The sequence below is a fragment of the Catharus ustulatus genome, chromosome 4, assembly GCF_009819885.2.
Source record: "Catharus ustulatus isolate bCatUst1 chromosome 4, bCatUst1.pri.v2, whole genome shotgun sequence".
Classification (NCBI taxonomy): Eukaryota; Metazoa; Chordata; class Aves; order Passeriformes; family Turdidae; genus Catharus; species Catharus ustulatus.
In genome coordinates this window covers 67,176,195-67,185,454 of record NC_046224.1, presented here as the reverse complement: position 1 = coordinate 67,185,454, position 9,260 = coordinate 67,176,195, and the positions used below count along the sequence as shown (strand labels likewise).

The window sequence follows — 9,260 nt, the reverse complement described above, 5'->3', positions numbered from 1 at the left end:
TTATGAATGATGGTTTCCTGATAGCAACTGCTCAAATTGAAACTTCAGCAAATGTCAGACAGAGATCAGAATCTGTTTGAGTCCCCAAGGAAAAGGAACTGAACTTAAAAGGGAAGAGCCTGTTTGCTTCAGAGATGTGCTTGTTGTCTCTGTGCATGTACTGTTGTGCCTTTTGTATGCATTTTATTTCCTTCATAAATTGTGCACTGTACAATAGGACCTTCTCACCACAATATCTTTGGCATGTAAGTTCTAATACATAAAGTCATAGAACGGTTTGGGTTGGAAGAGCCTAAAAGATATCCAGTTCCAGCACCCTGCCATGGACAGGGACACCTTCCACTGACCTTGAACTTCGGGCATGGAGCATCCACAGCTTCTCTGGGCAACCTGTGCCAGGGCCTCACCACCCTCAGAATAAAGAATTTCTTCTGTAAATCTAACTTAATTTCCCTTCTCTTTCAGTCTGAACCCATTCCCCCTCTTCCCACCACTTCTTGTTGAAGAGTCCTTCTTCAGCTTCCTTTTAGTCCTTTCCAGACACAGGAAGGCTGCCATGAGGTCTTTATGCAACCTTCTTTTCTCTAGGCTGAACAGAACTTAATTGATACTAATCCAGAAAGTCCCTTACCCTTCTGAGTAGCTGTTTTTATGAGCAAACCCATTATATTCAGCACAGCTCGCTCCTGTTAACAATGAGGACAAATTCATAGAGCTGCACAGGTAGGAATTTCACCTAGAATTTCACTGTACTTATCTTCACCTTACTGGTGCTCCTGCCCATTCATGTCTTACATGGGCATCTTTACATGCATTAAAACGTGCTAAAGAACCATCTTGAAGCCAGTGCTGTAGAACAGATGGCTTTCCTAGAGATACTGTAATAATGTACAGCAGTGATGGTAAGGTTGACAAAAATTGCCTGTTTCTCCATTTTAAGAGAAAACCTTTCCATGCAAAACCAAAAAGTGAAGTGCCTGTGGCTAATGCCTTGGTACATTCCTTGTCACTTACTCTTGCATGTTTTCACTCATTCTTCTTCCACCTTTTTACCAGCCAACATCACTGTTTGCATAAAAAGATGTTTTGAAAGCCCTTTAAACACTGCTCATGAAAGAGGTTCTCTGTTTTAGAGAATGAGCTCTGTCTTTCACCAGTAAATCATTTCCCCCCATTTTATGCTTCATTCTTGTGCATTCTAACTCCTCTCTGCAGCTGGAAGGATGACTGTAGATGTTGTCACAGTAATGATACTGTTACAGTGTGACAGCTGAGGGGGAAAAACATGTGGCAAAACTGGAAATATTTTTTCAGAGGATAACTGGTACAAGCCAGGTAGAAACTGATTAGTTTTTCGACACCATGACTTTGCAGGAATTAATTTGATATTGTAGTTACAATTCTCCCCTTTGGTAGGATTATATAAAACTGTCTGTCAAATTAGGGGTTTAAAATGCTTTGTCATTGAGAATATACATTTGTGGGTGGTGTCAGCAGAGCTGCAGTGTAAGTTCTGATAGGGAGAGGTATACTATAATGGGAATTTGCCAACAGGGCGACTGTGCATCCATTCATACAGTTTACAGTGTTTGTGCTGTTCTTACAGAGTGAGATTCAGATGCCAGTTTTTAGATCTGTGTGAACAGGAGGAATTCAGAGAAATCAGCCTATTCACAGCTGACAACACACAAAAGCTGGCCTACAATTGTAGCTCAGACAGGTGATGATTTCTGAATGTTTTTGTATTGCACATTGAGTCAAAAAAACCAAAAAAAACGCCCAAAACCCCAGACCAAACCAAACAAACCAACCAACCAACCAACCAAAAACCACAAAAAAACCAACCAAAAAACAAGTACCAAAGGAGCTCTGGTTACTTATGGCAGTGGGGAATAAGAGCTAGGCTTCCACACAGAATGCTTTTTTTGTTTCAGCTTCATTTTCCCTTGGAAAATAACATGAAGTACTTGCAGAACAGAGGGCACAGAGTAGAGCAAGGAATTTTGGTCAGGTGGTAACGGAATGCATTGGTAAGATAATGGATTTGCCAGGTATATGGCACGGTAGCATTTTCATCAACTAAAAGGATGCCGTAGCCTGAAAACTGATTCCAGTGCAACTCCTCTGCTAAATTCTGCAGAACAGAAAGTGTGTGGGATACTGAAGCGGAGGGAAATTCCCTGTTATTTTGGAAGTGAGAGAGCTAAAAGTATGCAAAGACGAAGTACAAGGGGATGCCTGTAGGAGTACACGATACTTCAAATGAAAGCAGGCAAAAGCTGGATATTTTAAAGGGTGTAGTTCTAATCTTCGCGAGTCTTTTGGGCTGGGAGCAAGGGAAAGACAAAAACCTGGATTCTGTTGCTGGGGAAAGGTGTTGGCTGAGCAGAGTGTCAGCTCCACCCGCAGGGGCAGCGGAGGAATGCAACAGGGAATGTAGGGGATCCTTCTGGTGCATTTTGGAGAGAAGCCGGGAAAATCACAGCACGGCGTTTTCCTTCCGATCCGTGAATAGTCACACTGTTTCACCTGAAAGTTTAAAAGGCGTTTTATTCTATGCTGTCATTCCTCGCTTTTATCTGCGCTGGTTTAAAAAGCATCTCTCAGGAACTATTTTATTTTTTTTCTGTAGTGGACAGACCCCACCCAAGATACCTGGCCCTTCTGGCTAGGATCTTACTTGGGACCAAGTAATGGAGGTAAGGTTAAACTCACCACTAATTCTCACTAAAACAACAGAGTAAAATCATGCTTGGATATCAATTTTCTGCTTCGATTTAAAGATATAGATTGTTGATCATGACATCTCTACATCTTCTCAACAATTGCAAAGTGTCACTGAAGTACTTTAGGCTTGTAAGCAAGATTGATTTTTGGCAGTGTATTCTTACCTCCTGTTTACTCTCCACCTGCAGCTGTTATTCCCTGAACAAAGGAGTGGTGTGCTGCTCTTCAGGGCTCACTGACAGAGGAAAAGGACAGCAACTGATAACATTGCATGGAAACAGATTTGACTTCAGAGTAACAGACTGGGCTTTGATCTTGTCCTGGTGTGCCTGTAATTCCCACCTGTGCAAGAGCAGAGCAAGGTCAGGCATTTTCAGTTCCCTGTGACAAGCCAGTGGCAACATAACAAGCTCTGCCTCATGTCTGGCTTGATCCATGTGGCTCCTTGAGGACAGCAGGCAGGATGCAGTGGTGGAGTTACTACCCTGGTGCCAGACAGACCATGGTCTGCTATGAAATCAGTGAACAGCCTGAGGGCTTCCTGCTGAAATAGATTTAGAAAACAAAGGAGCAAATGCTTAGGGTCACAAATAAAATATATCCCAAAATCTTGTGTATGTTGTGTGTGGTTTAACTTCATTCATTGCAAGCAGTTTGTGTATTGAAAGAATAAGTAACTCCTACTCTCTCTTGTTCTTTTCCACTTGCTCGTTTCCAAAGCAATACAGAGGCTCCACTTTGTCTCTCTTCTCAGCCACTTTTAATGGCTCTAGCTAATTATGCTTTGAATTAGTATCCAGACAGTGAATGGTTCTTTTTGTTAATAGATGTGACTGAACAGATTCTGGTTTATTCTGCTGTTGGTAAGTAGTTTCCTCACCAAAACAAAAGTATTGTTGTTCCTAGAGGTTAACCAAAATGTCTTGCTCAATTTCTTTTCCCATTTTTGTCCAGAGGAAACACCTGTAACACTCCAGAGAGCTCTAGCATATGAAATATGAATGAAAATATTGTATTTCTTATGCAATTACATGTTTATGTTCATTACACATCATGAAGTAAATGTTCTGTTTCTCAGCGTATATTTCTACATAACAAAACGCTGTGAATGAGAATGTTATCCCTTCTCTCGAGCAACGAAAGTGCATTGAGATTTCCAGGTTTGTTTTTTTCACTGAGAACTAAGTATCTTGGGATCTCTAGCTGGAAACACTGTTGAAACACCCGGCTAGTATTTATGGTTAATTTGTTGCTGCCTTAGGGCCAGAAGATACTAAACTAACTGTATCAAACTTTCTTCTTGAAGTTTCTTTCTTCCTTCACCCAATTACCCCTTAATACCCTTAATTACGACTCAAAGTAGTAATTACCCTGAAAGTTGCCCCAAAATAGACAGGGGCTGAAAGTCTGGAAAGCAGCCGGCTATTAACTCATACAAAACTCTTTGTAAGGTTATGTGGTAGCCTGCAGTGTTTCTCAGTTGGTCTGAAAAGTGTGTCTGGAGATAGTGAACACAAATGGGCGGTACCAGCCTGGTTGAATCTGCCAGGGACTAGGGACAGGGCTCTGAAACTAGGATCTGCCGCTGAGATACTGAGAGGAGCTGAACAGTGTGTCCCATGTTTCAGCCTACCTGATTGTCACAGAGAGGTGCTTTCTGCTGCTGGAGTCAATCTGTTGGCATGAAACGATGACACTGGTGATTTAGGAGGACTGAAGGCTGTGAGGTGCATGTGGCACCCTCATCCCGATGTGCAGATGAATTCCCAATGGGAAGCCTGAGCTGGGCACTGACATAGGTGTACAAGGTTCATGCTGCTGCTCCTTGTTTGTGGGTGGCTTCTCTGCCTACTCTCCCTCACCCTGAGCACTGCAACAACAACTCCAGAAGGCTGGAACACCCATCAACCACCCACACTCCAACCTGGCGTATAACCCTCACTGTGTTCTCTTCAAAGAGCCAACCACACTACTGGGCACAGAAAATCATAGAACATCCTGAACTGGAAGAAACACAAAAGGATTATCAAAATCCAACTCCTGCTCCTGCACAGGACAACCCCAAGAATTCACTGTGTGCCTGAGGGTGTTGTCCAAATGTTTCTTGGACTTTGTCAGGGTTGATAATGTTGTAAGTGCATGACATATTGTTGGCTTTTCACAACTATTGGGATAAATGCTATACGTATGATGTTAAAATAGCTTTTCTGTATGAATATAGGTTCTTTTCTTTTCTTCTAATAGCAAAAGTTAGACATAAGTTTTTAGGGACTGTATGCTTAAACTCCCTGCCTATTTGAGATAACAGCCCGTGAACGTGTGATGGGAACCCTGCAGCTGGCACAACAATTATCAACACTCACCGGCAGCAAAGGGCCGGGACCACCCTAATTAAAAGGTGATAAGAAGAGGATTAAAACCACAAGTAAAGAAACATGTATGCTCTAAAAAGGTGGACCAAAGGAGTGGTCATGCTAAATAGTTCCCAGAAAGTTTTTTGCTATACGAGAAAGACTATGAATATGGAACAGGTTGCAGACAAAAGTGTTACTTCATAAATGTCAATTTGTAAAAAGAAGAAATATCCCTCAGACTTCTTTTCCTTTCAGAAGCAGGGTTCCCAGTAGCACAACTCTGAAATGCCAGGAGTGAACATTTTCCCTGAGGAGAAGATGATAATTTGGGGCTCTTTGTCACACTGCTCAGCAGCCACAGCCCATGTTGCTCTGGAACAGCATGATCCTTCATGCAGGTATTTAAAGGGGCATTTCCGAAGCTTGCCAAGCACCTGGCCGTTTCAACCCTTTGATTTAGGTGTGTCTCCTATTGTCCTTTTATTAAAGCTTTTAAATTTTACCAGGACAGTGAAACGTGTTTTTCACAATACCATAAGCACTTCCCTGGGGAGCTTGTTACAGTGCCCATCATCTGGGTGAAGAACCTTCAACCTCCAACCCAAGCCCCTCCTGACACAGCTTCATGCCATTCCCCCAGGTCTTTTCGGGGATCACCGCGGAGATGAGATCAGTGTTTTCCCCTCTGCTTCCCCTCACAAGGAAGCTGCAGAACAGCTGCGAGGTGTCCCCACCATCTCCCCCAGGGTGAAGAGAGCAAGTGCCCTCAGCTACTCCTTGCAAGAGCTGCTGCTTTGGAATCGGTGCTGCTCTGCTTTTGGGCTCGCCGTACCCCCGGTTTGCTATATGCTCCCAAGAATATCTTAACCCACAGATTTTTCTGTGCACTTTTTGCAGGAGGTACTTTGTGCGGGATACACTTTGACTGGGCGGGCGCTGTGAACCCGGCTCCGGTGCTCTCGGTTTGAGCCGGGGCAGATGCGGAGCGTTCGGGACAGCCCGAGGGGAGCGGGACGGGACGGAGCGGGTCGGCGACGCTGACACCATCGGGCAGGGGTCGGTGCCCGCCACGACGCGTTGGAGACTGGTGCGGCCTCTGCCGGGGAAGAGAGCCAGACGAAGGGAGGGACGGAGAAAGAAAGGGAGGGTGGGTCGGTGGGTGCCGGTGGAGACATCCGGAGCGGGACCTCCCTCCCTCTCTCCCTCCGGCGCCGCGCTCCGCTCGGTGCCGCGGTGAGGCGGGAGCGGGCGTGGCACGGAGCCGAGCCCCGCAGCAGCTGGGTCTGCGCTCTCTCCCTCCCCCGGCGGCTGCGGGCCGGGCGGTGAGGCCGGAGCACCCCGCGGCCGGGGCGCTGTGGAAATTTACCGGGTCGGTCTCCAGCGAGGCTGCGAGCGAGGGGCTCGGCAGGAGGCGGAGGGAGGGCGGGGAGCGGCGGAGCATCATCTGGCGGGGAACGCGAGGGACCAAATGACTGTGAGCAAGGGCGGTAGCCGCTGCCGAGAGAGGAGCGAGCCGCGGCGCAGCGGCAGCAGCAGCCCCGCTTCCCCCGGCGGTGATGGCGGCGGCGGGGCTGAGCTGAGCCGGGCCGAGCCGAGCCGAGCCGAGCTGCGCCGCATGGCGCTGGCCTGATGTCGGAGCGCGGCTCGGTGCCGCGGCGGCGCTGCGGGAGCAGGAGGAGGATGGCGGGGCTGGCGTGGAAGTGGCCGCGTACCCGCCTGCCCGTGGGCGCCAGCGCCCTGGGCGTCTTCGTCCTCTGCTGGCTCTACGTGTTCCCCGTGTACCGGCTGCCCGACGAGAAGGAAATCGTGCAGGGCGTGCTGCTGCAGCAGGGCAAGGCGTGGAGGAGGAACCAGACTGCGGTCGCCCTGTTCAGGTACCGCCGTGCGCGGCCCAAGGGCAGCGGGGACGGACAGCGGGGCGAATCCGCGGCCCAGAACCCACCCGGGCGCCCTCCCTACCCCACCGAACCCCAAACTTTATTCTTTCTTTCCCGAGCCTTTGTTTTTTCACAGCGGGCGGCAGGCAGGCAGGCAGGGCCCTTTCTGCCCAAGCAAAACTTTTTTCGGGGTGGCTCCATTCGCTGCGGGGAGGAGAAGGGGCTTGGCGCGCGGGATGGAGGCTGTTCCTCGCAGGGATACCTTCGCAAGAGGACTGAGGTTCCCGGAGATTGCGGCGGCTGCCTGCACAATGGGATGCTTCTCACTTCCCGGATATCAGAGGCACTGGCAGCCCCTGTGGCTGCTAACAAAGCCCAGGCTGCCAGCCCGGCTTCCCCCAGTGCTGGGGACTGCCGGCTTGCTGCCGGGAGAAAGCCCAGCTTGTGGAGCTCCCCGAGATGCGCAAGGCAAGGTTTGCATGGATGTGCGTTCGTGTCAGCATGCCCGCCCGGAGCAGCGCTTGGGAAGCTCCGCGCTGCTCCTTCACTATATATGGTTTATTATAGAAGCCACGTGAAAAGGCACCTTTTTTCTCCTCTTTGCTTTTGACGTGGCTGGGAAATGGCGATATTCCTTGGGGCCCATTTCACCTTGCCCAGCTGCACGGGAGAGGACGAGTGTTGCAACCAAGCTGCCACAGCTGGGAGCGGTGGAAAACCGAGCGGGTCCCCGCGGTGGGGAGGATTTTTTGAATCGCTCTGCTTTAAAAGCGTGTGCAGTGGAAATTTGCATCCCCTCAAAAATTTCTCACATGTTTGGGTGAAATACAGGCAATTGGAAGAGAGACAGATTTCCCTCCCTTTTCCGGAGGGAAGTTGTTTTTTTTTTTCTCTTTGTCCTCCAAGCAGTAAATTAAAGATAAGAGTGAGTGGTAATCAAATTGCCTCCAGAAAAATCCTCTTTAGTAAAATGAATCAGAGCCAAAATTCAAGGGACTTATTTTCCCTTTTGAAAAGATTTTTGTTTGATTTTAGTGGCATACAGTTTTATTTTAAGTTCTTCAGTATTTTGTGAATATATTCACCTTTGTCATGAACTGGAGCTGATATGGTTGCTTATGTATGTTGTCTGCTGGGATAACAAACTTTATAGTTCTTGGAAGGCACATTTGTTGTTAGCCCCCAAAGCCTGCAGGAAATCTGAGCAGTGATAGGTGATAAGCAGGTATGTGTTAATACTGTTTCATTAGGCAGGCCTGGAAGAAGCCCTCCATTTAATACCGAACTAGCAATAAGGTAGATGCAGGATCCCCCTCCTAAAGCACTTAACTCACAGTAGAAGCTATGTTGATCTTCTTGAATATTAATTAATCTTGATCCTGTGCACCAAAGACCCCCATTCTTGGGGGTAGATGAGGTTTTTTAAAAATTACCCCATAGGTTATGTAGGAAAGAGTTTGGTCTATTGTTGTCATGTTAGTAAACCAAATACTGTTTCAAGATTTGTAGTGCTGCTGCAGTTTCAGTTTACAAAATAGCTTTAGACGTTTTCCACCACATGGTTTAGTAACAAAAACGCTGTGTGGCTTATCAGCTATTCCACTTGTCCATGTGTTTTTCTATGCTCCAAGCATAGTGATTATCTCAGAGATGCTATTGAAGAGAGTCTCTCATGCAATAAAAGGAGCTGTTGTTTCTTGTCTGAGACTCTTGATGAGTTTGTGCAGCACTAAATACAATGAACTTTGAATCAATCTGCTTTAAAAGTAGCTTTTCAGAGAAGTTGCATGCTGGAGATGTGTAGTGATTATAGTAAACTGTATTATTCCAAGAGTTGTGAAGTAGAACTCTATCTTTGTTGCTTAAATTTGCTTCTCTTCATGACAGAAGATTTTTGAAGTCAAAGCCCATGTCAGGGAAGCTGATGTATATTTGAGGTTAACAGAAACTCTGCCCTGGTCCTGCTGTCCCTAAGCAAGCCAGCTGTAAATACTCCAAATTTAACTTTCTGCTGGAAAATTCCAGACAATGTCAGTCTCTGTTTGAATGGGAAAGGAGCAATAGAGATTCACAGAAAACCTGCATTTGAACTATAAAGTAATATGGCTTTCCATAATAGTCTAATATTGAATGTGCTTTAATGTATTATTAATAAAATATTATTTAAGAACAGTGCTAATTGCTGTTCTCCCTGGCCCTTCTGCCATGTTCGGGTTAACAAACAATTTTGGTTTTACACAGTTTGAAGAATAAATTTGAGTTAATTTGGGCTAAAAATCCATATGCAAATATTCCTAGTATT

At 46.6% G+C, this 9,260-nt stretch overlaps 1 protein-coding gene across 1 annotated transcript in view; it reads left to right on the top strand.

Moving 5' to 3' along the window:
- The first annotated feature begins 6,663 nt into the window (after window positions 1–6,663).
- The window catches only part of ST8SIA1 (ST8 alpha-N-acetyl-neuraminide alpha-2,8-sialyltransferase 1), a 109,405-nt gene continuing 106,808 nt past the window's right edge, over window positions 6,664–9,260 (top strand). Inside the window, exon 1 of the mRNA XM_033057967.2 lies at window positions 6,664–6,955. Within this exon, the coding sequence (XP_032913858.1) occupies window positions 6,711–6,955 (245 nt within the window). The 5' untranslated portion in view covers window positions 6,664–6,710. The remainder of the gene's footprint in view (window positions 6,956–9,260) is intronic.